The sequence below is a fragment of the Trichoderma breve genome, chromosome 2 (genome assembly GCF_028502605.1).
Source record: "Trichoderma breve strain T069 chromosome 2, whole genome shotgun sequence".
Taxonomy (NCBI): domain Eukaryota; kingdom Fungi; phylum Ascomycota; class Sordariomycetes; order Hypocreales; family Hypocreaceae; genus Trichoderma; species Trichoderma breve.
This window is the reverse complement of record NC_079233.1, coordinates 760,409-788,128: the sequence shown is the minus strand read 5'-3', so window position 1 is coordinate 788,128 and position 27,720 is coordinate 760,409. Positions and strand designations below refer to the sequence as shown.

Sequence of the window (27,720 nt, the reverse complement as noted above, 5' to 3'; positions counted from 1 at the left end):
TCTCTCCCTTTTTTCTATTAAATGTCGAAAGCAAAGCAAAGCAAAGCAGGGATAGCTGCTGGAGAGAGCGGTGGTTGCTGGCGTTGAGGCTGGCTAGAAAGATGCCCGTAGCCTGGATACGTGGACAATAGGGGGATCAATTTATTGTAGTAGCTTGTTTCTGGGGAGGAAATGAGAAAGCTTTATATATATTTCATGATGCTTTTTGCGTATCTTTTGAGTTTTCGAAATGTGCCTTGTATTTCTGCGGTATATATACATGAGGCCCATTGCGTATTAGAAGAAGTAACTACTGTATTTTCACACAATAGAATGATGTTATCCATAAAGTATATCCGCTGGCGCAGAAATTCTCGATGATTATTGGACAATGCTCATCTGACAGGGGTCATTTGGCTAACCCCACACTCTGCAGTTTATTCGAACGACTTTCCAGTAGCGCATCGACTGATTGATTCTCCTTTCAGATAAACTTGCAACCTGCCACTCTGTCCGCTCTTTTTTGTTTTCGCCTTTTTGGCATCCTCGTCTTTTGTTCAGTTGGTCGACGGATGCGCGAGGCCCGAGAGAATTGACAATGGAGCGTTTCGTGGAGCAGCTCGCGTCGCTTGTGGCGGCCTTGAGCAGTCGCTTGGGCACCCAGCTTGACGTTTCGTACGTTTTTATCTGATCATCTTTCAATATATGAAACTGACCGGCAATGCTAACCTGTTTTACAGTCCGGCAGCCCTTCAAGCCGCCTTTGCGCTCCTCGCAACCGTCATATGCGGCCTCATCATCCGCTCCGCCAGCGCCGTCGCCATAGCTGCCACAGCATCCCGTCCACGCCATTACATCGTGCCGCCGCCGAAACTGCCCGAGAAAGACAGCAGAGTCGCCCAGACGAGCATCAAAGTCTCTGGAAGCTCGGCGATTCAATGCTACGCGCCCGCCACGGGCCAATTCCTCGGCAATATCGAGCCCACGACCGCAGACGGCATCGATCGAGCCGTTGCTTCGGCCGCGGAGGCGCAAAAGGTCTGGGCTACGACGACGTTTGAGCAGAGAAAGGCGGTGCTGCGGTCGCTCATGAAGTATGTCATGGATAATGCTGAGCAGATCTGCCGTATTGCCGGCTTGGACAGCGGCAAGACCATGGTGGACGCTCAGCTGGGCGAGATCCTGGTGACGGTGGAGAAGATCCAGTGGACGCTCAAGCACGGCGAAAAGGCCCTACAACCCTCGCCCAGGCCGACGAACTTGCTCATGTCGTACAAGCGCAACACGGTGCACTACGAGCCGCTGGGCGTTGTTGCTGCGCTCGTCAGCTGGAACTACCCCTTCCACAACCTCATGGGCCCCATCATCAGCGCGCTCTTCGCCGGCGACGCCATCCTCGTCAAGGTTTCTGAGCAGACGGCCTGGTCTAGCAGCTACTTTCTCGACATTGCCCGCGGCGCCCTCATCGCTCACGGACACGATCCACAACTTGTCCAGACGGTCGTTTGCTGGCCCGAGACGGCCGGCCACTTGACGTCTCACCCCGGAATCAGTCACATCACCTTCATCGGTTCCCAGACCGTCGCCCACCATGTCGCAGCCAGCGCCGCCAAGAGCCTCACGCCCGTCGTCGCCGAGCTCGGCGGCAAGGACCCCTTCATCGTCCTCGAGTCCGCCGGCGGCAGGAAAGACGGCGACCTGCCTCGCATCGTCGACGTCATCCTCAGGGGCACATTCCAGGCCGCCGGCCAGAACTGCATCGGCATCGAGCGCGTCATCTCCTCCGGCCCCGTCTACGACCGCCTCGTCCAGCTGCTCGAGCCCCGCGTAAAGGCCATCCGCCTCGGCCCCGACGCCGACATGGGCGCCATGATCTCCGACGCCTCCTTTGCCCGCCTCGAGGCCCTCATCGCCGAGGCCGTCTCCCAGGGCGCCCGCCTCCTCGCCGGCGGCAAACGCTTCTCCCACTCGGAGTACCCACAGGGCCACTACTTCCAGCCTACCCTCCTCGTCGACGTCACCCCCTCCATGCGCATCGCCCAGAACGAGTGCTTCGCCCCGGTCCTCACCATGCTCCGCGCAAAATCCTCCTCCGCAGAAGACATGCTCGCCGTCGCAAACGCCCCCAACTTCGGCCTCGGCGCCTCCGTCCACGGCTCCGAGCGCGACCCCGCCCTCCAGCCCATCGTCCGCGGCCTGAAAGCAGGCATGGTCGCCGTCAACGACTTCGCCGCCTACTACGCCGTCCAGCTCCCCTTTGGCGGCGTCGCCGGCTCTGGCTACGGCCGCTTTGCCGGCGAGGAAGGGCTCCGCGGCCTCTGCAACACAAAGGCCGTCTGCGAGGACCGCTTCGGCGGGCTGGGCATCAAGACGGCCATTCCCCCTCCTGTCCAGTATCCCGTTGCCAACCAGGACCGCTCTTGGCGCTTTACCCAGGGCGTTGTCGAGGTAGGATACGGCTCGGCGGCGACCAAGGTTGCTGGCGTGACCAAGATTTTGAAGAACATGTAAGCGCATGGTATATATAGATATATACATAGAGTGCTATACTGGGCTTGTCCGGCTTATTAAACGAGTATCAGATGTGCCTCGATAGGAATGAAGAAGATGAGTTGGAGCCTTTATGTATAGTAAATGATAAATCGATAATATCTGTAATTGTAATGAGGAAAAATAAACATATTAGCGCGTGTTCGCACACACATATATCACCCACTCACTCACTGAATGAATATGCATCCTAAATGCGAACGTCTCTTACATTGCTCTCCTTGAGCTTTACTGGCCTACGTTTCCATGAAGAACAGCTCTTACAGAATTACGTTGTCAGTCATTGGTCAAGGTTTAAAACGAAATCATCCTATATTTGAGTAAATTCAAGATGGCCTGACGATGTAGCAAAGACCTCTTGTTCAAATGTCCATAACGCCTGTTCCCTTTTGCCTGGTTTCTTCAGACCGCAATCAACGACGAGATATTGCCATTCCGGCTCGACCTAGAGCAAGCAAGAGTACTATCCTCACCATGCCTTGGTGGGAGCTGCGTCTGCGCCCCAGATGCCGCCAGAATCACCTCCGGCGACATCACCACCAGTACCCCAGCCACCGCCAGAGTCTGCAGCATCACCGGAATCTCCAGAGGCGCCCCAGCCTCCTGCACCAGAGCCCGGGTTGGCTGTCTCGTCGCCTCCCCAGCCTCCTCCCTGGGCGTCTCCAGCACCAGCAACATCATTGGGGTCGAAGTCTGACTCCGTTTCAAACTTCACCTTGATGCCGTTGGCATAATTGTCCGGAATGTAGGACTGCAGGAAGTCGGGAATATCCTGGTTAGTCTCCAGCAAGGTTCTGGTAAGAACGCTCGCGATTGCCTCGTCACGATCGGTAAAGAATGAAGTCGCCACTCCCCGGTGACCGATGCGACCGGTACGACCTAGCCACAAGGTTAGCCATTATCAAATAAGAAATATAAGAGGAAAGAACATACCAATGCGATGAGTGTACTCTTCGATTCCACCATGATCCATCGAGGGCAGATCGTAATTGATGACGTGCATGACATTGCGCACATCAATACCGCGAGCCGTAACTCCAGTGGCAACGAGAATAGGGGCTTGGCCACTGCGAAAAGCTCGCATGGCCGCCTCTCTCTCCACCTGGGTGCGGTCACTATGAATAGAGGTGACCGGAAGCTTCATATTGTACAAGAAGTCGTCCAGCGTATCGGCAGCTTGGCGGCTGTTGACAAAGATGATAGTGCGCACACTATTCATCTCCTCAAGAAGGTTGAGAAGAAGCTCATTCTTCTTCTCTCGGCCAGTCTCAATAACAATCTGCTTGATGTTCTCGGTCGTGCTTCCGGCTCGGCCGACACGAAAGCGCACATGAGAAGCGGACAGATATTCCTTGGCGAGGGCTCGAGCCGCGCGAGGGAAGGTGGCCGAAAAAAGACCATACTTGACATTCCCTTCATCTTGTTCTACATGGTACACTCATTAGTAAAATGTAGGAATAATTGAGAGAAAAGACACATACCTCCACCAGAGAGAATTGCTCGGAGCTCTTCCTCCCAGTCCTGTTGGAGCATCTCATCAGCTTCATCAATGACCATGTACTTGACTCGGCGGAGAGTCAGTCTGTCAGGGCGTCCGATGAAGTCTTTGAGGCGGCCAGGAGTTCCGATGAGGATGTCACAGCCTCGGGAGAGGAGACTCAGTTGCTCACGGATTGGGGTTCCGCCGTACACGACACAAGGTCGCAGCATAGAGCGATAACAGAGCTTTCTGGCTTCATTGAAAATCTGCACCGCCAGCTCACGAGTTGGAACGACGACGACCACAAGTGGCTCCGCAATCACATTGTCAATGCCCTCCTGAAAGGTGAGGGGATTGGGACGAGCGGCGCCCAGTTTCTTCGCCTTTCCCATGAGCTTGCTCAAAATGGGAATCAGGTAGGCAGCAGTCTTTCCAGAGCCTTGTAGAAATGTCAGATGATATGACGAATTGAATGGAATATATTTTGACTGACCTGTTTGAGCAACGCCGATGACATCGTAGCCTTGCAAGATGGCTGGGATAGTGAACTTTTGGATGGGAGTTGGCACTTGATATCCTGAAAGTTCCACATTCTTCATCATGACAGGATGAATCCCGGCATCAGCAAACGCCTTGATGTACTCAATTCGCTCAGGGCCTTCCTGAACGACATCGATGCTCTCGATCCTGTGTGGTTCAAGTCAGCATAGTCTCAGTATGTAAGGAGGTGGAAGACGAACGCAGAAAAATCGAGACCGCCACCAATGTGCTTGTTGCGATCCTCAGCGGAGCCAAAAAGCTCAACTTCAAGCTCCTCAAAAGCTGGACCGACATCTCCGTATTCATCGCTCCACTGATAAATACGAGCATTGCCGTCCCAGGTAGAGCCAGCTTGGGCCTGAGCCATGGCAGTGTAGTCAAAGGCAGTGCGCTCGACCCAGCCAGCAGCGGCGGCCTGGTCCTCGCCCTCGGCGACTTGTGCGTTTTCAGGGATGGCCATCTTGGACAGAAGGATGTCCTGAAGTAGGTGCTGACGTTTGGATGACTAGAGAAGGTTAGATTGGGTGCCTTGCTAAGAAGGGGGACTGCATGAAGAAAAGAGACTAGACGCGTAACAGGAAGTGAGATGTATCTGAATGCAAAGTGAAATGAGAATGAAAAGTGATGGGGAAGAAGCATGAAGGAACAAATCCCTTGGCGAGAATTTGTGATGACTTGAGGAATCTAATATGGTGTATGGAATCTGGGTAGATGCAGATAGGTGAAGAGAGGTGATCAACGACCTGGAAATATCACCTGGCAGTAGGAGATGGAGAGAAGAGGCAGTGCGAAGATGCTGAAAGGCGAGAGGCCAAATCAAAACACTCGACAGTGTTTGAAGCAAATAGAATGGAAGGCGATGAGATGGATCACTTACCTTGAAGACTTGATGAGCCTGAAGTCAGCAGTATGCTCTTGGGATCCCTCTTTGCACGAGAGACTGGATGGCTGAGGAGAAGAGAAAAGAAGAGGAGGGGAGAAAAAAAGAGGAGGAGGGGGGAGGAAGGCTGCCTTCAAATAGTTGCAGCTGACGAGGCAACGGCACGTGCACAGAGGGATTCCTCAAGAAAAGAGCAAGTTTTGAGGAAGGTGCAGCTGCCAGCGGACTGACAACATTGGGGCGAGGGAGAGGCCTATAAATCAAAGGAAGCGAGAAGAATAGGGGAGAAGAGCGCCTAAGGAGGGAAGATAACTCCCTATAGCCTCGATAAGGAACCTCTGACCTCGAACTCAGGTATATCTTCTGCCATGGTGATGTTTGGCTTCAATCCGTTTGTTTGGCACGATAGCCAGGGCGAAGATGAGTTTGAAGAGGAGGAAAATGAGGATCTACCGAATGCGTCAGAGATCCAAGAAGTAGCCTTATCCGATATAGACAAGAGAAGGGAAACTCGAGACAATGTTCAAAATTGAATTCTAATTCAGTAAGTGATATTATTAGAATGGGAGGAGAGACAGTGACACTTCTCAGTTAGGGATAAAGTCTGGGAAAATAAGATAAGCAACAAAAGGAAAAGGGCAAGTTTGTGAAGTCATGGGGTAATCTATCTATGTGGACGATTTGAAGCATTACGTGCCGCGAACACCCGGCCTAGAACCAGCACGACATAACTATTGGGACCAAGCCCATTACAATAGTCCCAACTCTTCTCTTTTTCTTCTTTTATTCTCTGCTATCTCTTCCTTTCCAGATCGTTCTCGCATTTGGATCGCCGTGTACTATTCTTCTCACCGGCTCCAGACGTTCGCTCTGCGAGCGTCATTAACTTCTTTCCTGCCGCCACACGCTTTGCGGGTACGTGTATCGCCCTCTTCAAAGGTCTTTTCCGATGCTCACCCCAACAGTTACTGAAAACAGCATGCAGCAAGCCGCTGGCAGCCTAGGAGAGGCCGAAGGCTTCAATATTCTCTCTTCTGCTATAACCATAACAATACTGAGATATCTAACGAGAGATAAGCGAGTAAACCAAAGGTGTTATTGCAACTTATTTTGCTCGAGGGGTCTGCAGCAACCAAAACTCACCTACAGATGGATGTCTCATGTTGGGTTAGTCCAAGCAACCTTTGCCGTTAGGTCTGGCACCTTGGCTATTGCGGAGGAGTACAAATACCTCTCAAATGCGGCTGTCATGAGGACACACAGTCGAGATGGACATGATCGTTGGACCACTGATAACACCGTCTATCTTCTGAAGGATATGGGGAGAGGGTGACGGGGGAGGGCAGACATTCAATGCCTTCAAGAGCTACATCCTGCCCCCTAATAAGGAACCTCTGACCTCGAGCTACAGCGAAAACAGGCAGCGAGTGGCAGTAGTTTCTTTATTTGAAACCGGCAACATGATAGTATTCCCTTTTGTTGAAATAACCTGGAGTGATGTGGCCAGTTATTGCATCTCTTAGTGCAATATGCTATACAGCGTGTCTGTCTGTAAGATGCCGAGCTGCATGGATGAAAGAGACATTCATTAACGCCTTCCTTGAAATCACTTTTTCTTGTTTGCTCGTGGATATTTCCTGTGTGATCTTTTGAGCATTACATTCTGGAATGTAAGGCAGATGGAGTTATCGGGGAGAGAGACAGCAAGATGTGCACGTATTCTTCTCGTTTCGAACTCGGTGATGCCATCTACATGCAATATGATCTTGCTGCCCACCAGATTACAGACTCAAAGTCATTGTAGCTTTATTCTATTGATGTTTACTTGCTTTAGGCACAGAAGCTGAACAAAAAGTTCCGGCGGTAATGCATTTGTTACTTGCTTTCTCTGATGTCGGGCGTATGCGCACACCAATTTTGCGGCCCAATTTAAAGTGAAAACAGATTTTGTTACCTGCTATGGCATCATGTACTGACGACCTAACCAGACGCCATAGAATTCAGCAACTAGTCAAGCGGAGGTCAGAAAAGCAAGACTGCAAAGTAAATAAGTATATACATTCAGTAATAGATATAAGCACCTCATCAACTCATTAATTAATACTTTTATATAGCAGAAGAACACCTACTATCTAACTAATATATATATATATATATTATTATATAAATATAGTAGTAGTTACTGGAGAAATATAGATATAGTAAAGAAATATAGATATAGTAATAGTTACTAGAGAAATATAGATATAGTAATAGTTACTAAAGAAATATAGATATAGTAGCATTCATTAAGCAAATATAGATATAGCAGCTACTCCACTTGTAGGCGTATGATTTAACTCGTGGGTGTTCGAATTCTTATCGGCTTCGGGTTTTCTGTCATCCGCTTGCTAGTCACCTTATCGAACGGCCTCTGCCGCGAGTTTGCAAATACACATGCTACAGTAGGGTGAGAGAAAGTGGGAGCTTCATCATCTTCATTTCCGAGAGATAATATTAAAAGGGTATCAGCTAATACGATTTACCACAGGTTCAACAAATCTTGAGCATCCATTCCAGCAGCGGCAGCATAATCTCCCATTCCACTCTTCAGCACCTGATCGAGTCCAACGGCCGCTCTCCCTGCCGCTCCGCCTTCCTTCTTCACTTTTTCGATTCCCTTTGTTACGGGATCGAAGAACCGCCGATAAAATACTTGCTGCCTTGCCTCTCGGTTCGGATACATCTCTCCCTCCTCGTCTCGTCTTGACCCAAGCAAGTTCAGATACTCGAAAGTGTTTGAGGAACGGGGTAGCCTGTAGAGGTTGTCCCAGTATTCATCAGGACCGGGAGCGGCGGCAGTCTCTGATTTGAGCCCAGCTTGGAGGAATCTGGACAATATTGATATCTGGCGTGCGAGTGTCTGGGCATCCTTGGCTCGAAGTCCAGTCCGAGCAGCTGATGTCCAGCCTGGAGCGGCTGAAGCCAGGGACCAGCCCATTGTGACGCAAAAAGTACTCAGAGTCTTGACCCATCCACCTGGAATAGTGACAAGCTCATCCTCGGCCACGTCGAGAAGCCACTCCATCACTCCAAGAGAGTCACCGCTAATATCAGCTGATAGATGTGTCATGCCTGCTCGGATGAACATGATGGCCTGTTCAGTGCTGTGTTTTGCTTCATCCTCGGGGAGTACTCGGAGTAGCTTTAATAGTTGACTCCTAACGGGCGTTGAGCTATCTGAGATAAGAGGAAGGAGTTTAGAGAGGAGGATGTTTGTCCCAACGGGATTGACTGGAGGATGTGAGGAGAGCTGGCTGGTGAGGTATGCCAAGGCGTCACGGCGCTGTTTATCATTCCGTGAGGAGGAAGCTAGAGAGAGGTTGTGCTTGAATTGCTGAACGACATCTGGGGCAACAGTTGATAGTGACTGCTGGTTCATAACAATTGCTGGTGGCTGTTAGTGACGGCCTTTGCTTTGTGAATTATCATCAAGGTGGTCATACCTTTGGATCTGAAGCTTGTGTCTGTGAAATTTGAGGCCTTTGGCTTAGCCTTTCCCACCTTATACTTGGGTTTCTGGCAACTCGTGAGTAAATGGCCCTCAGACAACCAGTATATGAGAGACTGTACCTGAAAATCCTTCTTCTTCTCCGCCTTCTTTTTGGCGCTGGAACCCATCTTGGCGGTGCTTTACTGACACAATTGTATGGTAGACGGATGAAATAATGAGACAAAAGCTGCAGAGTATACTCGAATTGTCCCTGATACGGCTCAATGGTACTAGATCTAATGCTTCTCGTTGATGATTGGTTTTTTACAATGAGCTACAGGTTCAAGAGGCTGCATGGTGGGTCTGTAAATTTTGGCGGTGGCGCATGGCAGAATTCCGACGTGCTGCGATGCGATGTGGAACTACGTCAATGAGCCGAAGATGGCAGCACCCTGAGAACGCTACGGACGCCTTGGTCGCATCTACCGAACTCCGGAGCTCTCGCAAAAGATTCGCATATTGTATTTTTGAGCGAGAACATACACATATACACAAACAACCACACGATGTCGGAGAACCCTACGGTACGAGAAACTACGGCTGTTTCGCATATTGCCTCCTTGCGCTTCTAGCTAATAACGTCTTTAGACAAACGGGCACGACGCCCTTGAGGAGAAGCTTGGTCGCCTGGCTAGGAAACCCGGCATCAAAGCCAGCCTCGTCTTGGACCGAGCAACCGGCGCAATCCTCAAGACGAGCGGCCAGATCGACGCGCTCCAGACGGCGAAATCGCGAAACGCGTCGACGGCGGCCTCATTCTCCAACGACGCTCCCGCAGCGGAGGAGGGCGAGGCGCAGGGCGTCGAAGAGTTTGCGGAAATGATCTGGAACTTTGTCAACAGCTCTGGGCAGCTGGTAGGGGACATTGACACAGAGGTAGAACGCGGCTATTACGGCGATAACACCCTTCCCCCCCCCCCCCCCTTTTTTTTTTTTTTTTCAATCGCCTGCGTAAATACGGCATTTCGCAGAGGCTGACTGAGCTGGCAGGACGAATTGAAATTACTGCGACTGCGAACAAAGAAGCAAGAGATTGTCATAGTGCCGGACCAGAAGTACCTACTGACGGTCATCCACGATACTCAGCCGGCCTGATTACACAACTTGAGCGGACTTTCCGATACGCAAAGCAGCGGGTTTATTAAAGGGGCTACTATGATGGAATATAATACTGAACGGCGATGTTTCTAGAAGGTCAAGCGGTAATGGGTTACAAGTGTACGAAAGCATTGAAAGGCACCGGGGGGGTTTGGCCAGCGGCGCCAACTCCGCTACTACTGGGAGAGAGAGAGGGAAATTTGTCATGGTCCATTTTCATTTTATGAAGCATAGCTACACGGCGCACAGGATGACGAAATGACACCCCAGGACTGTTAATGCCAGACCCGACACGTGCGTGATGAAATACAGGTCCGATCGAGCTGCTGCCTGGCGTGACAGGATATCCTGCGGCCAACCGCCTGGAACTGGAACGAACACGGATGTGCGGCTGCGGCATTCTCATTTGCGCGGGTTTGCCTTTTTTTGCTTGGCGTCTTTCCTGTCTTTTCTGACTACGGTTTGCTCATCTCGCCCAGCGAGAGCGAGCATGTGCGACATTGGAGCGGTGCTTCTGCAAAGTGCCATCGTGTTCCATCAATGACAGAGCTTTGATGAGAAACACACCAGCCTTGGCACCTCGGCTGCGATTCAGAGTAATTTCGCGTGCCGCGCGGCCCTCGCGACTCGGGGGGATTAGCAGGAGCCCAAAGAATAGAGTTATCTAAGCATCTCGATAACCCTCTCTCCCGCCCAATTCTATTCTCGTCGGTGTTTTTGCTTTTGGCAGCTCCCTCCTGCTCCTTACTTGACTGCCAAGAGCCATGAGCTCATCTTACTGGTACCTGCGTGGATGTAGCGGTACTTTCTCTTACGGGAAAAGGGGGCTGCTGCGCATGTACTCCATACACATGCAGATTCAAGTACAGAAAGCCCCGGTCAGACCAATTTCTACACCAAGGCCTTGTAATCAATCAGTCAATCACAAGCCAACTTTTGTCTCGCTGCATCCTCATGTAATCATGCCAGTCCAGAAAATGCGCCCATCCCGCTGCAGCTGCCTCCTGACATTTGGCGCCATCCATCCCTTTGTTCAGTCTTCCAGAACGGATGATTGATGATCCATATCGTACGAGGCCCCCGGCACAGGGGCTGGGCGACAACTGCAAGGGCAGCAGCAGCCAATGAGTCGCGGCTTGGCTTGGCTCAAGAAGCGGCAGAGTGAATGAGGGTGACAAACAGCCAGCGCCCAGCCCAGATCGACGGGGCGAGAGGCGCTGATTGCCGACCCCAGATGCGCCCAGATTGACCAGGTGCAAACGCCCCATTAATTACGGCGTTAGGGAGCTCAATCTCGGAGGGCTAAGAAGACCGTGCTGGCTGAATCCCGTCCGTATCTGCGTTGCTGCTGTCTCAGGGCCCTCTTCCGTGAGGCGCTGCAGTTCAGGGGACGGGACCCTGGGCGGCGCCGAGAAGCCTCTCCCCCCATTCCACTGCACAGCACTAGCACAAAGCACGAAATACTCCGTCCAGTTCTCAGGCCAGGCGTTATTAGTCCTACCCAAGCAAGGCAAGGCAGTTCTGGGTGGGTGGCATTCGCTTGGAGTTTGTTGCCTCCCAGCGCCCATTCACTAGAGGCCAATGGGTGTTGTAGGCAGGTCAATGACAATACGAAGTGACTAGATGGGATGGACGTTTTTTGAGGTGGTACTGTGACACTTGGCTATTTGTAAAATGCGGGGGAATCTAGGGACCTGCCGACAGACCGGTGACTTCATGACAGACGGCAGGTATTGAAGGGAGCAGGCAAGTCGTGGGGGAGGCGAAAGACACGCGACCTAAAGAGATACAACACATTGGATGCACCAGCCGTAGAGGTGCAGCTTCAATGTTCTTCGTCAACTTGAAAAAACACAGGCAACCTGCAGCAGGCAGCAGCTGCAAACAGCTTCAATCAATTGTGAAAGTATCATTGCTTCTCTGCACTGTACTCGTCGCAATCCCAGTGCATGTACGGAGGAGGTTAGTACTCTTGAGGTACTGTACATGCACAGCCATCCCCACGCAACGTTAAGTAAAGCAAAATAAGTCCAAAAAGCAACACAACACAGCGCATATCCCCCCCCTGGAAGCATTGACGGGATATTGCAGTGCAAAAAAAGTAAGCTTCAAATGTCTCATTGTTGCCCTTTGTCTAGCCAGACACCAGAAACCCCCAAATGCTAACGGGGGGGCCACCTGACCATTTCCGAGAATAGTGAGGACGAGTACAGGTACCCCCTTGTCCGCGCTTGGCGGTGCTGCCCCGCCGCTCGTGAGCATCTAACTGGACCCGGATCTCCGGCGAGATCGAACCATCTTCAGTGCCATTTTCTCTGCTGCCGACATTTTGCTTTTTTCTTCTTGTTATTACCTCTCCCCCTTCCTTTCGCCGAGGGTCCAGCGAGCTTTCACCGAAAAATCCAATAAAGTCTCACTAACCGCCTCCTGCTTGTTCCATGCACGGCTAATGCGTCCTCCCGCCGACCACCACTAGGTAGAGCAACACCCAAGAAACCACAGCAATGGCGTCGTCCCACTTCCTTAGTGACGATGACATTGAGAAGCTCTTCTCGGGAGCTCCCCAGTATTTTGCCCGCAGCGAGAGCCACTTCCCTGGCGCGCCTCATCCCAGCGTAGCCTTTCCCTTTGACGAGGAATTGGAGATCCGCGACTTGACGGATCATGTCCAGATCGAGTCCAAGGCCTGGAGTGGCGTCACCGTCTGGCCGCATCTGACCAGAGACGTCAACCATGATCCAGAGGCCAAGAAAGAAGCCGAGGAAACCCACAGAGCCCATTTCCATGTGCGATGCGCCGAGCGACCCAACATGCTGAGCATGCAGGGCCTGGAGAAGGGCACCATGGGCTATCAGGCTGCCCTCGAATTGGCCGTTAGCGATTCGCTTGAGGAGGAGCAGTTTGGCTTTGAGAGCCTCGGCACCAAGGCTCGTGCCGTCGTCGAGGCTCGCGAGCGCATGCTGTCTCGTGATGGATGGCTGCACCGTCTCCCCCAGACTGAGCTGCTGGACCGGCTCAAGCGCAATGCCGACATCTACCGTAACAACGACCTCCGCAAGAAGTCGTCTGAGGAAACCTACAAGGACCTTTTCCACGTTCTCATGAGGCCAAACAAAGCCGTCAATGTCGACAAGAAAGACCCCCACAGCCTCCCCAACCAGATCAGCGCCATCCTCAAGTGTATGGGAGCCCCCAATGTCTGGATTGACTTGACGCATGTCGAATGGCGTGTTCGTCTCGGCCAGATTCTCTGGGGAAAGCCGCATGGCGACGAATTGGATGATGATACGCAAATTGTCGATGCTGAAAGCGCTGCTGAAAGAGCTGAAGAAAAGTATTGGCTACTAATGCAGATTTTGGTCTCGTCCGAGTTGCTCATCCGCCTGGACGCAATCACAGATGGTGAAGAGTACGGCGCCGCACACTTTAGGGCCATTGATGTGGTCCAGTTCGAGAGGGCCGCCAACGCCTCTGTCAAGTGGTCGCTGCTTCTGGCCCGCAGCTGGATGAAGAACATTGAGATTGTTCGCGAGGAACATGGGTCTACAGCACGACCAGAGGTCCGCCGTGGAAGCAGCGGTATTGCCCCGGGCTGGCTGGCATCTTTGGCCAGCAAGATCTCTCTCCACGACCAACACAAGCACGGGAACCGACCTCCATCGCCGCCTCACTTTTACACCATTCGAGGAAGATATGGTCAGCGCCAGGTCGAAGGCCTGACTCACTTTGCGAGGAAGCTCCAGTGGCCAGGCATCGATGCCTACGAGAGACGAATTTCGGAAAACGTGCAGAGACTAACAGCACCAGCGTCTCTAGTACCACCGACACCAACACCGATGAAGAAGGATCCTGAACAGGATGGATACTTTGGCGCCTGGGACGTCACATGCCAACGCGGACACCACAAGGAGCGAGCTCAAGCCAGGCGACGCCGAATGGCAGCCGCACTTCACAAAAACGGCTGGCTCTCCAAGTCGTACATCTTTGGCCTCATGATGCCTGGAGATGCTGTGAGCCACTTTTTGATGGCGACGTTACTGGAGAATGACAGCGAGGCTCTGTCCAGAATTGGGTCGTTTGCCAATCTGAGCAGCGGCTTTGTTTACCACGAGAAGAGTTTCTGGAGCACATCTTGCATTGTCGGTAGAGTCTTGGCTGCCGGGAAGGGATCTGCTGAGTGTATGGGTTGGATTTCGACAGACATTATCCCCGAAGGAATGAATGAGGGATGGATCAATATTGATGTTCATGACGTTGCCTGTGAGTTGTCCTCCTTGTCAGTAGACCCCGTAATGACCGTCTTCTAACTACCTACCAGCCGAGATTTCTCAACTAGGCAAAAAGGCCAGGCTCTGGGGCAAGAAACGAGTTGAGCGCGAGTCGTCGATTCTTGGAAATGGCCAAGAGGAGTCGGTTTCTCCCGCAGACTTTATCATCCCTCACGAGAACAACTACTCGCCCTGTCCACCAGGAGTGATCGTCGAATTACAATCGCTGGAGCTCGCCTCGCCAGTGGCAGAGTGCGTTCACCCAACACCTCTTGCGGAGATTGTGGTGACTCCCTTCCACGAAAACCACCGAGCTCCGGATCTGCTGTCGTACCCTGCCAAGCTCAACTTTTTCGTTTCAATCGACGGAGAGAAGACGGAGACGGCAACCTTTTCGCTTCTGTACGACATTAATTTTGTCACCGCCCACCCGTGTTCACCTTCCTCACGAGTCAGGGTCTTGAAGTCGCCTTCTAGCCCGACGCTGCAGCAGATTGACTTTGACGGTTCAAAATCTCTGGGGAACGGATCTCGGTCCATGTATCGAGCAGGTAAGCATTGTACCCAACAAGATAACCACCCCGCCACTTGCAGTATGCTAATGAAGAAACGCGCAGGCCACCCCTTGCACAAGTATTATAATTATACAGTTATTCACATCTCTGACCTTTTGCGACGACGAGACGCCGAGCTGTCAGATCTCCTCACGCCCCCCAACGGGCAAGCTGCTGCGAACCAGGTGCTGGTAGTTGACTGCATTACCAACTTTTCGTCGGCACCGCAGTCGCCTGTGCTGGACCGCCTGGACTCGCCTGGATCTTCGCCTATTGAGCGAAAGGGCAGTTTCTCCGCGGCAGCCAAGATGCACTTTGAGTCGAGAAAGCGACAGTTTGGGTCCGACATGGAAATCCTCATCCGGGCTCTGTGCTCCGAAAGAGGGTGGAATGCCATCATCAGCAGGAGGAAGCGAGGATGCTTAGCCTGCGCAATTCGCGAGGCCGGCGCTCTAGGTTGGAAAATCATTGTCCGAGTACCATGAGCATGTTAAGCAAGATGGAAGGGGAAAAGATCCCCATGGCGTTTTTTTCTTTAAATGCAGGCGAAAACAGCCTGAGGGGGAGAAAAAAAATATCAACGGAATAAGAAGAAGAAATACCCTTCTATCAACGGAGTTATCTTTGGGTTGTGGCGGGAATTTTCGGAGCGTTTTTGTTCAGGTCAGCATCGGTTCTTTGTCGTTATTTTTTTCCAAGTTGAGCCAGCGAGCGAGCGGAGTATTTGTTGTATGATAGTAGTAGCATTTTGGGAATGATTGGGTCCATTACCAGCAAAGGCAAAAGGTCGCAGGAACGACGTTATGCTGAGGCTGATGGGAGAGTATCTCGCAACTCGACAAGTCAGAAATATTTGGCAAGACAAATAAATAATTTTGTGATATTTTTTTGCTTCTCCATCTTTTGAATCTCGTGAATTATCGGAACACAAGGCCCGTTCCATCTGGGCTAGGCTGAGGTTTGTGGAGCGCGATAAAAGCTGGAGGCTACTAAGCTAACCCACACTGCGCTAAGCCTAGTTGGGGTTTATTGAAGCTTAGTCAACATGCAAGCTGCAACTATCCGCAACGGCTCTCGTGGCCAAACATGGCGCAACATTCAACTGCACAATCTGATTGCCTTTTTCTGCCATCACCGAGATTTCTCTGTTTCTTGATCTGCTCAAACAGCAATGGCGCCTAGTACCAAGGACATGCGACGCGCGGACCTGAGTGAGTGCTGCGATTCCCCTGTTCTGTGTGCCGCAATTGATTGGGGCGCCCGCCTTGATCGTTATGCGCTTCCAAGAGCTATGAGGGGAGGAGACAGAGAAAGGGCAACGAAAGCTGACTTTGTGGAAACTTCTAGTCGTGCCGTATCAGGAACCCGTCGTCAAGGGCGAGGTGACGGATTTCTCATCCACCATGTCGTCGACACTGCCCATGGCTGCCATGTTCATGCGGAATAAGTTTGTCGGATGGTATGCATGCGATCCTTGGGAGACGAATTCCGAACGAAGCAGAGAAAGAAAGAATGAAAGGGACATTGTTGGCTGACGGTTGTTACTTTTTAGGATTGCGGTGGTGTTTTCTATCCAGACGTGGTTGGGCGAGAGCGAGGATAGCCAGAAGAGCGGTGGAACGCCGGGATACTTTTCCGTTGGCATGTCTGGTATGTTTCTCTCTCACTACACTTTCTCTACTTGTTGAGGCATTGGAGATGAATGAGGCTGGCTAACTAAATAATTGCAGTTATGGCTCTGGCGGTGACATATCTGCCCATGTTTATTCCTCCTCCCGGCGCAAAGACTGCTCCTCCCCCTCCGCAGCCCCTACAATAAGACAACATGGAAATATGGGTGATGAAGAGGATGAAATGGCGTGGGATAATGGCGAGCGATAATAATAGGATACCTGACTGAGATTGAATCAAAAGAAGGACTTGGCTAGAGGGGTTTCGTGGGGGGAAGGGAGACGAGGCGAGCTGCAAGGCTTCTAATGTGACATTCGTGTACGACGGTGTATATACAATAATTTTGACGACCAAAAATGGCAGATGCCGTATTTTTACGTGATTTTCAGATGAAGTTTTGCTCTTGAATGAATGAATGAATGAATGATTCGCTACTGGGTTCTTGCAGGGACCGTGACAACGTTGAAGTCGTAGCTCTCATACTCATACGCTCAACATAGGCCCCCTCTGGAAAATGTCTCCAATTCAGCACCACATCTCAATTCAACATCACGAATTAGATATAGATATCCAAAATGGATTATAAACAATTTACAATCCCATCTGCCAGACTTTGTTTTAGCTTCACAAAAAACCCGTAGATCTCCCTTCCGCAGCGCCTGATGCCCATGTCAAACCAGCGCTTTGACGCGATTGGCCCGCCGCACCATGGGGTCACGGAGGCCGTCCCTGAAACCGCACTTGATACAAGAAACGTCTGGGGGGGAAACGCCAGAATCAAACTCCTTCTCGACGCTTTTTCTTCCTTCTTCCTCTTTTTCTCTCTTTCATTGTTTTCGTTGTTCTATATACGCATTTTTTATTTGGGTCGTGTGTTTTTTTTGGGTTACGTCTGTCGCATCTACTTTTCTTATTTGAAAAACTACTGCTGTGCTGGACACTTTGAGCTTCCGAATCTCACTCATTCTCCTTTACGGATACCCAAACCAAATAAAACAATTTCGAATCAATCAAAATGAAGACCTCTTTCGTTTTCGCTCTCCTTTCAACGGCGATTTCTTTCGTTGCGGCAGATATTGTCATCACGCCCATTTTCGAGGATCAGGTCGTGCAGAAACAAGCGGGCGATTGCTTCTTTGGCGTTGTCACGCCTCAGGGATGCGGGTATGTTTTCTTTTTTGCCCCTATGAATCTTACGTCTCTTGACGAAAGTACATGCAAATGTTACTGAGCATGAGACGTTTTTGAAGTATCACGACGAGAAACTAACCGTTTAATTAGACCAAAGCGAGGATAAAACTACATTCACAAATCGGCGAAAATGGAAGGCAACCATGGAGCAATTCTACCACATTCGACATCTACCGACGACGTGTTGGTGATTTAATTTCGAGGGTGTACATGAAGAGACCTTGGACTCGCTGCGCGAGACTAGGATGAGAGGTGCCAACACAGACAAATTTTTAATACGGCGTTTTGATTTGGGAAAAAGAAGGCATCGCGACTAAGTCATTGATGGGCCTGAGTTGAGGAGTTTTTTATCATGCCGTATTGTTCATGTACGGAATTACAAACAAATGAGAGAAAAGAGTGCAAGCATAGAGTTAGTTTTGTGGAAAGTAGATTCAGATACCCAAAATACATGTTCTCATCTAACTCCCCAATGCCTACTAGGTAGACTCGTATGTGTTTGCATAATGTCGCTAAATAGTTGTAATTGCACTCATATAGACTTTTCCCATTTCACAATTGAAATGTGATTCATCATTTATAAGGTAAAATTGAAAATCTCGTATATTTTAGTTTCAATAAGCCTATATTCATGCAAAAATCCACGAACACCAATATCCTCAAGGGAACTCGAACTCCCTCCACTGTATACCCAAAATCATCTACCACGAAAAAAACACAAGAAACATAATCACCAACAAAATGCAATTAAAAATTCAACTCAAAGATGAGAGCATTACATTCTCCCATCCCTCTGTTACCCGCTCCCCCCTGTTCTAGCATATAATAAACCCTTGCCCGCAATCATCCAAAATGCGCATCGTCCGACACTGGCGCAGCACCCCTCCTTGGCGCCAGATCCTGAAACCGCTTCTTCGTTAGAGCTCCGTTTCGCGATAAAATAATCCATGCACGCAAACTCTTGCTTTCGGGCTTTTATGAGTGTATCATTGTGTGTTTCCTGTCTAGTCCGCTGTGTCATTCATGTCTCACTGGATTAGGTAGTATTAGCAGAATTGTATGTGCTCAACCCCAAAGGGTCACAAGAATAGAGTGAGGTGTCTTGCCTCTCTCTCCAAGAGGCGGTCCTGTTGAGTCCAAATTATTGTTGAATACTCAAAAGAAGAAAAAATGTCACATTCACGAAGCAATGGGAACAAGATGTGATTTTAATATAGTATATGATCCACTGTATACTCCGCACGAGTATACTCACTATTCCTAACAATCCAATAAGCTACAAATCGTGTCACAGACAAATAAAAATAAAAAAGAAAAATCTCCTTCCTCTCTGATTCTCCCATGATTGGGACTGTAGACGGGCTCCGTCGAACATCGAATTACAGCCCTAATAGTTTTTTTCTTCATACATATCTCGTAACACCTTATGATGAGGCAGCAAGGTTTGAAGTGCAAGTAGCAACCTGAGTCTGGCAGTCAGCGACGGTGACGCCGCTCAGCTTCTGGCCGTTGACGGCATCAGCGCACTGGTTGTTCTGGATGTCACAGGCTCGCTGGATGGCAGCAGCCTTGGTGGTGAAGGTGTTGCCCTGGACGTCAAAGGGTCTGTCCTGGTTGCCAGACTGGGTGACGGGGGGAGCAGCAATTCCTCCAAGAGCAACAGAGCCGGCGGCACCACCCTTGCCAGCGGCAGCGGAGACAGCGACGTTACCGGAGCCATCAGTAGGAGCAGCATCAGCAGCGGCGGCAGTGGGAGTAGCGGCAGCACCGGCAGCAGCAGAAGTGGCGGCACCCTTTCGTCCACCACGGCCGCGTCCACCTCGGCCACGTCCACCACGGCCCTGGCCCTGACCGTTCTGTCCAGTCTGACCGGCTTGACCGTTTTGTCCAGTCTGGCCGTTCTGTCCGGTCTGTCCATCCTGAGCAGCAGCAGTGGTAGCGGCAGCGGCGGCAGCGGTGGTCTGGTCAGGGGTAGAAGCGTTGTTTGTGCCGTTGGGGTCAGTCTGACCGTTCTGACCGTTCTGACCGTTCTGACCGTTCTGTCCGTTCTGACCGTTCTGACCGTTCTGTCCGTTCTGACCGTTCTGACCGTTCTGTCCATTCTGTCCATTCTGTCCATTCTGGCCGTCTTGACCGTTCTGACCAGCCTGACCATTCTGACCGTTTTGACCGTTGTTAGCCTGGCCAGCATTGTTGGTGTTGCCAGCATCCTGGCCATTGTTACCGTTCTGGCCGTTGTTGGCGTTGCCTTGGCCGTTGTTGGCGTTACCCTGACCGTTGTTGGCATTTCCTTGGCCGTTGTTGGCATTTCCTTGGCCGTTGTTGGCATTGCCCTGACCGTTGTTGGCGTTGCCCTGACCGTTGTTGGCGTTGCCACCGTTGTTGCCATTGTTACCGTTACCGTTTCCACCGACGGTGAAACGAACGCAGTCATCCTGAGCACCACGCTGAGCCACAGGCATCAGCACAGGCTGGTGGTTGGCAGCAGAAGACATAGAGCAGAGTCGGTAGTTTCCGGCGGGAAGACCGTCGGTAACCTCAGCAGAGAGCAGACCCTGGCCGTTACCAGCGTCGTTGATACCCTTGAAGAAGGCGAACAGCTTGGGGTCCAGAGGCTGGGTAGGGTTCAGGGTGTTACCAGTGCTCTGGACAGTGACGTGAGTGTGGCCAATGATGTTGCCGTTGCCATCAACGTCCTGAGGAGCGGCGTAGTAGGTAGAGGTGGCGTTGGTAAAGGTACCAGGAGCAAAGTTGATCATTTGCACCTGGATGTTGAAGGTGGTGTTCTCTGCAATGTTTTGACCGTCCTGGGGGTTAACAAAGACAGAGGAGACCATGTTCTCGGTAGAGGGGATGTTGCCCATGGGGATACCATTGCAAGATCCGGTCTTAACCTGCTCACCGTTGGTGATGGTCTTGCCCTGACAGAAGTTGATGAAGTTGAAGTTGTCACTGGACACTCATTAGCAATCTTTCATGTGCCAGATGAGATGGGGCTATACTCACGTAGCAGAAGCGGACTGGCCATCGGCACCAGGGTTGTTGCCATCTTGCTGGGAGCCAGTCTGGATCAGGTTGGAATCCAGGGTCGCACCAGCAGCATTGCCTCCGTTGTTGGCGTTGTTGTTGCCACCGTTTTGACCGTTGTTTTGACCATTGTTCTGCTGGCCGTTGTTTTGACCATTGTTCTGACCGTTGTTACCACCGTTTCTGAAGTTGTTCTGGCGACGTTCCAGAGTACGACCGAAAGGAGATCGGCGCTCGATTGAAGCGGCGTCAGCCAGGACAGCCAGGCCAACAAGGCCAGTGAGAACGTTCTTGATTTGCATATTGAAAGGTGTTAAAAGAAGAAATTTAAAGGTATAAAGGAAAAAAATAAAATTGTCGAGTTGAAGTTGTGAGAGGGAATGGTACCAGACCAGAGACGAAAAGAGAGAAAAAGAAGTGTCACAGACACACGAAAGAAGGAAATAAACGAAAGAGACCGCGAACGACCAGGTCGCTTAGAGGAGTTAGGAAAGGAATGGTTGGAGGATGAAGAGAAGAAAGAAAGAGAAACAACAAGAGGGGAGAGCGAGGCCATTATAGCTTTGAGACGCCAAGGCCTTTGGCGTCAATGCAAACCGCAGACACAGGGACGAAACAAGACATCGGGAAGACGGCACGACTAGGGATCAGGAACAGTGGTGCTCCAGTTCCAGAAACAGAACAGGGACACTCATCCACACCCACGAGCAAGTGCGGTTCCATGAGCCTCAAACGGTTCAGCACCGATCCGAGGAGCAAAACCAGGGCGAAAGGCCGGGGGGGTTTGTTAGAGGCAGCCCCGGAGCCGGGGTGAGCCTCTTGGAACGGCGATCGAAAAGGGCAATCCCAGGATTACAATCCCATATTGAGGGTGCAGTGTCACCAAACGCGACGGCATTAGCGCTGTCTGATGAGTCGGGGGCTCGAAACAGACGTTGAGGAGGACTGAACGCCTCTCCACGCAGGTACCGGAGATGCTCTGGGGCACGCTGGCCAGGGGGATGCACTGGCTGCCGACTAGCCGCAGCAACGGACCTCTTTCATTTTCAGCCCATTGTTTCTGCTCCAGCAAGCTTCAGTTGCAGATGATATACTACTACTAATACCTACAACTGGTAATGGGTTAGCAAAGAGTAGTTAAGGTACAGAAATAAGGAAATAAAAAAGTCCAGTACAAAGGAGACAGGGCGGTACTCGTAGTACCTACAGCGGCATTGTTGTAATGTCCTCTTTGTGATGCCCTTTGTGTCCCCGGAATTAAAGTTATTTTCCCAGGGACTCTCACTCAGGCGCCGCAACTCAGCAGCGCAATGCCCTAGGCCTAGCCGTGGTCAACCAGACCCTGGCGCTGTCGCAGATTAAAGTACGGATGCACTGATGCGGCTTCAGGCGTCTCGGGGTTGGTGCCAGGCCAATCTGGCCAATGGCAAGCCCGGATCTACAGCCTCCATGTGGCGCTTCGCGTTTCGGTTGCAGGCGATACGGAGACCCGAGACGAGAAGTTGGGGCTCAGGCACTGGCTGTTTGAGCGCTTTTGCTTTGGTAATGGGCGTGCACGGATGGTGAGAAAAAGACGTTGAAGAGGAGAAAGTTGAGGTGAAGGCGTTTGGGGGAATTGATCCGAGGGCGGTCGGCACGTGGTGTTGCTACATTGCCATGTACCGTTTCGGAGCACGGAGCAACTCTCATGGTCATTGCTTTGGGATGAACTGAAGCCCCAACACTACCTAGTAATATCAAGATATTCAGGCGAAATCTCTATGAACAGACAGGCAGAACAGATGTTCAATACATTTGGTAAAGATAGCATTCGTTGGCCAACTGCTGCAGCCCGGATCGATCTCCGCTTCCTTTCTGCCACAATGTGATTTCAAGTAGAGAAATCCTCCAGCGTACACAATACACCAACAAGGCGTGCGCTTACAGGCCGCACGAAACATGCTCCATGGGTACGCGACTTGGCAGCGGACTTAGTCCATGCTCGGGAGAACAAAGTTGTCTTGGCTTTTTATTTAAGCTGCGGTCTAAATGGCTGCAGATACGGATACAGTAGCCGTGCCACCATGCTTTCTTTGTTCCCGTGTACAGAACACAAAGAGGCAGATATACAACCCCCCACTCAAATCTTGGGCGCCTACATGTAAGAAGCCTCGTCGTCTTGTAGCCAATAAATTGCAGCTGGCTCAACAATCAATCAGCTACAATCGGCATAAAGGCGGCCCATTCTCAGGGCTGCATTGAATGAGCTTTTATTGGAATCTAGCAAGTCATTGCAAAAGCGCCGCCTTGAGCTTTGACAACATGGAAGTAGTACCTATATTGGAAGTGCTCTTTGTAATCATTAGAGGATGAGACGGCGTCAATAGGGGTCTGTCGGAGTATATCCGTCCATCTCGCGTTGCACCCCGGACGGAAACAGACTCAATTACATCTGCAAAGGAGCACGTTTCATCCAAGCTCGTTAAAGTGACAGACAAAAGATCCCCAATCCGGCAAACCGGAACCGCACAGACTGTAGATGACAGCCACTGCCTGTTATGTTAGTGACAAGTCCCTTTTCATCTCTTCGCATACAGACAAAACAAAGAAGCGAAGAGCAACCTAGACCCTTTGACGCTTCAGGGGCCAATGCACAGATGAAAGTACAGACAGGGCAAGGGTAGAGGGGAAATAAGCCCCAAAGGGCAAAAATCTCGAGCCCACAGCGTTGCCGTTTGCCGGTTCGTGAAACCTCCTTGGCGCTCGTCAACAGAGCACATCTGAAACTCCGTCTTTGCACCCCCGAAACAGACGCTCCGTCTTGTTCAGCTGACAGATTCTTGAGGGAACTTTTTATTCCCGGTCTCATCTTCTTGGCACAGACGTCATATGCCGTAAAGGGCATTTGGAATCTCGCAAACTGTTCCTTTGCTGAGCTTCGGCTTGCCGAATCCTGCCGTTTCACCCCTTTAGGCGGGGGGGATGGCTTCAATGTTGGCCGTTTCGGATACCCTGGAGCGAAACAAAGAGAATAGCGAAAGGGCAAACCAGTCATTGATAGAGAAACAATTGTCTTGGCGATGGTATTTCCCGTCGTGTTTCTATATCCGTTAATTTAATTGAGGCATTCACGATTTCGATGTCCTTGGCAAAAGCTCTGGTTCATTCTCTATATGCAAAATCATGTCTGCTTGCTGTCATGCATAAGACCAAATATGGGTGAAGCAACCCCGTGTCTGTCTCCACCCTTCTAGGCATAGGTATTCAATTACAACTCTCCAATATAGTCCTCCATCTCTTCTGCAAGCTCATCAACAGGCTCTTCATAATCCTCTGCGGGTCGCTTGCCAGTATAGCTGGCGTCCTTCTTTTGGAACTCGTCGACAATCAGATCTAGCCATGCCGCCATTCGGTATCCTGCGCGCGCGACTTGTTTCTCGAGCATGGGCGCTGCCTTTTCATAGTACTCGCCGCTCAGCTCCTGGCCAACAATGGCCTTGGGACCCTCGGGGAAGACTATCAAACGGTGAGTTGAGCTCCAAAGCTAAAAATATTTACAAGACAGGCGACAAACTTACCATATTCGCATACAAGCTTGTTGCATTCCCGCGACCAAGCCATTGCCGTCTCGATGGGATCGCTAAAGTCCAAGTCTGCCAGCCAAGCATCTTTCTCCTTTGAATAGATGCCGCTGTTGATCTTGTCAGTGAGGTCCCTGGACCACTTTTCCGCCAATGGGTACGGCTTTCCGCGACCAAGCCACTTCTCGGCAATGGAGCTATCCCAAACGTGATGCAGGTTAAAGTCTCGTCCATTCCACTTGACGTGGATACCATTTCCGCCCCTCGCAACGTCTTCGTTATGTAACGGCTGGTGCAAGTCGCCGACAAAGTGAATGACAAACTTGGCAGCCTGGGCACGTTGCCATGGCGGCAGCGACGGGTCGAGGGACTGCTCGGTGTAGTTGGCTAGAGCAGTGATGACACAGCCGGTCCCCTTGCAGTCGCGCTCAAAGTCGACGTTGCACGACTCGGGCGGGCTATCGTGGGCATCGATGAAATGGAACGTGCTCGTGAATCTACCCCATTTTGTGTATCGGATCGAGTCAGCCCAGCTGGCTACCTTGGCCATGTAGTCGGGCTCATTGTTTCGCAGGAGGTGCTTGAGGTAGGCCTCTGTGGAGTTGCTGACAAACTGGCTTGCAATGTAGGCAGTCGTGATGTGGCCCAGACCTTGATTCGGAGAGGATGATTGTTAGAATGGCTGGTGATGGTGTTGACTAGAGAGCGTCACGGGAGAGAGACAGGAGACAATACACACCTCCCCAAGCCATGGCCCCTGGCAGGGAGACGAGGCTGAAGGCCACGGCATTTGAGAGCTTCATGATGGCTGCAGGTTGCAAAAATACGGCGCACACAGTAAACAAAAGTTCTATATGGCTATTCTAGATGAACCGGCGAGATGAAATGATGATGAAGGGATGGTTGTTGTGTAAAGATGAAGTAGAAGCAGATGCAGGCAGTGTGACCTATCTGAGGAGGGATGGAGCTCACATAGGCTACCAAGGTACCCCCGGGAGCTACTCCAGCTCCGTAGTGCACTCCAGCCACTGCTACTAAACCGCCAATCACAGGGAGCTCAATCACTGCGTGCGGTACCTGGTAGCAGCTGGCGCCTCGCCGCATAATGGCATTTGCTGCTGCATTACTCACATCAGCGGGAGCACAAAGCGCGTAAGAGGCTGTCTGGACGGATCACGCGCATTACATCATGCCTGGTGCTCTTCTCTTTGGGTGCATCAGCTGCTGGGCGCGATTGAGCCATGTGCCCGCCTCGAGGTGGAAATGGAAGCCCCTGTGGCGAATCATGAGCGGCGGCGAGTTGTGTCACTGGGCTGCGGCCTCGGCACCGCCGCTGCATGCCAGAGCGATTGAGTTTGTGTGCGAGGCTTTTTGGCTGTTCGGCGATGGTTATCGAGTTCGAGTATCAAAAAGTTTGATAATAAGTTGACGAGAACAGAGAGCAAGTCATCAGATAAAATACAGTCGACTAGTATCACTGTAGATACTGAGGTAGCATCACATACGCATACGAGCAGAACATCTTATCTATAAGCTGACCAAACCCGAATGACGCAGGCGATGCAAGCCCGTCCACAGCAGAGATAGCGCGGGAAGTTACACTGGCACTGGCTACTGTACGGCGCTATGTATGCACCCCACCATCATCCATGGATCCCTAAATTCCTCCCCCAGCAGCAGCAGACCAAACCAGACCCTTGATCTGTCTCGTGTGCAAGCAAGGCAAGATTTACTTTCGCCTAGCCCCCACCAGCCGCGTCCAATCAGCATCCGCGCTTCTATCGCTGACCCGCGATAAGGAGCGTCCGATAAGCCGTCTTCGCTCTTCAGCTTGTTATGACTAGCATCGGCTGGTCGGAGTCCTCACGAGATCACCGGTGCTTTGACTCTCCGCACAATCTCGCTCTCCCTTTTCCAACCTTTGACTCTTTGCTGCTGGATCGACCGTCTCTCTCTTTCTCTCGAAGCTGCAGAGCAAGCGACACATCTTGCCCAGCATTTACTGTACGCCGCCGGAACAAGCCCGACTTCCTTATCATGGCGTCTCTCGCGATGGCCGTGGTCAACGAGGCAGTGAAAGAGCTGCCTCTTCACAAAGCTATATCAGGAATCTTTGGAAGCATTAGCATGGCGGCATGGATCTGTGTTATTGTATGTGCTGAATCTCTAGTTCCTTGCGCCCAAGAATGACTTTATCTAACTGCGCAACACCCGACAGCTACCTCAGATGATTGTCAACTACCGAGCGAAGAGCGCCGACGGGCTGAGCATGCCGTTTCTGGTTGTCTGGATGATTGGCGATGCTACCAACTTGATCGGTGTGTGCTCCTGCAAGATTCTCACCATTCTGCAAATACACCCGCGGAGAAGCCGTCTGCGAGCGGAGCTGACTGTTACCTTAGGTGGACTCTTTACGCATCTGGCGCCGACAGCGGTCGCATTGGCCATGTACTTTTGCGTCGCCGATTTCCTCCTCATCTCCCAGTGCCTATACTACAACACGATTAACGCTCGCCGAGCTGCGGAGGAGGCGGAGGCCACCGAGGAGGCGCCCCTTCTTGGAGAGCGGCGCATGTCGCATCGCCGATCGGTGTCGAGCGAGGACGTCGGCAAGATTGCGCCGGCCGGCGACGAACTGATTGAGCGGTCTTCGTGGTCGTCCAATGCATTCAGCCTGATTGCCGTATATGTCGTTGGATTCATGGGGTGGTACCTCTCATACAAGGCTGGAGCGTACAACGAGGCAGACCCTGTCGTCTTCAACGCCGTGGAGTCATCAGACTTGCTGGAGAAGATTGGAATGGTGCTGGGCTACTTCAGCGCAGTCTGCTACCTCTGGTATGCTTGAACACATTTTGGGTATCGGTGACAGAAGTGAAAGACTGACCTTTCCGCAGTGCTCGAATTCCCCAAATCATCAAGAACTACCGAGAAAAGTCTTGCGAAGGTATATTCAGCCGACCCTTAGCTGACGCTATCACATGCTAATCAACATGAACAGGCCTCTCGATTCTGTTCTTTATGCTTTCCCTGACTGGAAACCTGACATACGCAATCAGCATTGTGGCCTACTCCCAGGACAGGAAATACATCATCAACACCATCCCTTGGCTGATTGGGTCTCTTGGCACCGTCGTCGAGGACGGCACCATTTTCGTGCAGTTCCGATTATACGCCAACAACAGGCGAAGCGACGGCCAGGCATAAAGCATTGCCGACTGGGATTTGTCTGGGAATTGTCTCGAATGCGCGTGCATTGTAGAGCGGAATATTGGTTCACTCAACTCGGCATAATTTGGTGTTTACTTGTTTGGTTTGGTATTGGATGAGGCGTCACGGTGGATTTCACTTGGCGTTTTGGCGCAGCATGTTGATATGGGACTTTAAGGT

The 27,720-nt window shown here is 51.2% G+C and overlaps 9 protein-coding genes across 9 annotated transcripts; 5 read left to right on the top strand and 4 right to left on the bottom strand.

Moving 5' to 3' along the window:
• Window positions 1-577: 577 nt before the first annotated feature.
• Window positions 578-2,490, top strand: T069G_02510 (aldehyde dehydrogenase family domain-containing protein; the record flags this gene model as incomplete). The annotated part of the gene is made up of 2 exons (XM_056169720.1): window positions 578-654; window positions 720-2,490. The coding sequence occupies 2 exons, from the start codon at window positions 578-580 to the stop codon at window positions 2,488-2,490; spliced, it is 1,848 nt and encodes a 615-aa protein (XP_056030612.1).
• A 508-nt stretch (window positions 2,491-2,998) lies between these two features.
• On the bottom strand, window positions 2,999-5,009 carry T069G_02509 (DEAD/DEAH box helicase domain-containing protein; the record flags this gene model as incomplete). The annotated part of the gene is made up of 6 exons (XM_056169719.1): window positions 2,999-3,408; window positions 3,463-3,808; window positions 3,860-3,954; window positions 4,011-4,448; window positions 4,503-4,696; window positions 4,750-5,009. 6 exons carry the CDS (start codon window positions 5,007-5,009, stop codon window positions 2,999-3,001), a joined length of 1,743 nt encoding a protein of 580 aa, XP_056030611.1.
• A 2,941-nt stretch (window positions 5,010-7,950) lies between these two features.
• On the bottom strand, window positions 7,951-9,089 carry T069G_02508 (rix1 complex component involved in 60S ribosome maturation domain-containing protein; the record flags this gene model as incomplete). Its single annotated transcript, XM_056169718.1, has 3 exons — window positions 7,951-8,858; window positions 8,915-8,987; window positions 9,042-9,089. The coding sequence occupies 3 exons, from the start codon at window positions 9,087-9,089 to the stop codon at window positions 7,951-7,953; spliced, it is 1,029 nt and encodes a 342-aa protein (XP_056030610.1).
• Window positions 9,090-9,467: 378 nt separating this feature from the next.
• On the top strand, window positions 9,468-10,056 carry T069G_02507 (roadblock/LC7 domain-containing protein; the record flags this gene model as incomplete). Its single annotated transcript, XM_056169717.1, has 3 exons — window positions 9,468-9,485; window positions 9,550-9,837; window positions 9,952-10,056. The coding sequence occupies 3 exons, from the start codon at window positions 9,468-9,470 to the stop codon at window positions 10,054-10,056; spliced, it is 411 nt and encodes a 136-aa protein (XP_056030609.1).
• Window positions 10,057-12,563: 2,507 nt separating this feature from the next.
• T069G_02506 (uncharacterized protein) lies at window positions 12,564-15,366 on the top strand (the record flags this gene model as incomplete). The annotated part of the gene is made up of 3 exons (XM_056169716.1): window positions 12,564-14,319; window positions 14,378-14,878; window positions 14,945-15,366. 3 exons carry the CDS (start codon window positions 12,564-12,566, stop codon window positions 15,364-15,366), a joined length of 2,679 nt encoding a protein of 892 aa, XP_056030608.1.
• A 686-nt stretch (window positions 15,367-16,052) lies between these two features.
• Window positions 16,053-16,700, top strand: T069G_02505 (uncharacterized protein; the record flags this gene model as incomplete). The annotated part of the gene is made up of 4 exons (XM_056169715.1): window positions 16,053-16,092; window positions 16,229-16,340; window positions 16,434-16,531; window positions 16,612-16,700. The coding sequence occupies 4 exons, from the start codon at window positions 16,053-16,055 to the stop codon at window positions 16,698-16,700; spliced, it is 339 nt and encodes a 112-aa protein (XP_056030607.1).
• Window positions 16,701-19,167: 2,467 nt separating this feature from the next.
• On the bottom strand, window positions 19,168-21,072 carry T069G_02504 (collagen triple helix repeat (20 copies) domain-containing protein; the record flags this gene model as incomplete). The annotated part of the gene is made up of 2 exons (XM_056169714.1): window positions 19,168-20,695; window positions 20,750-21,072. 2 exons carry the CDS (start codon window positions 21,070-21,072, stop codon window positions 19,168-19,170), a joined length of 1,851 nt encoding a protein of 616 aa, XP_056030606.1.
• A 2,945-nt stretch (window positions 21,073-24,017) lies between these two features.
• T069G_02503 (s1/P1 nuclease domain-containing protein) lies at window positions 24,018-25,133 on the bottom strand (the record flags this gene model as incomplete). Its single annotated transcript, XM_056169713.1, has 3 exons — window positions 24,018-24,265; window positions 24,328-24,981; window positions 25,070-25,133. The coding sequence occupies 3 exons, from the start codon at window positions 25,131-25,133 to the stop codon at window positions 24,018-24,020; spliced, it is 966 nt and encodes a 321-aa protein (XP_056030605.1).
• Window positions 25,134-26,382: 1,249 nt separating this feature from the next.
• On the top strand, window positions 26,383-27,537 carry T069G_02502 (PQ loop repeat domain-containing protein; the record flags this gene model as incomplete). The annotated part of the gene is made up of 6 exons (XM_056169712.1): window positions 26,383-26,481; window positions 26,549-26,648; window positions 26,733-27,013; window positions 27,056-27,168; window positions 27,228-27,277; window positions 27,332-27,537. 6 exons carry the CDS (start codon window positions 26,383-26,385, stop codon window positions 27,535-27,537), a joined length of 849 nt encoding a protein of 282 aa, XP_056030604.1.
• Window positions 27,538-27,720: the final 183 nt, after the last annotated feature.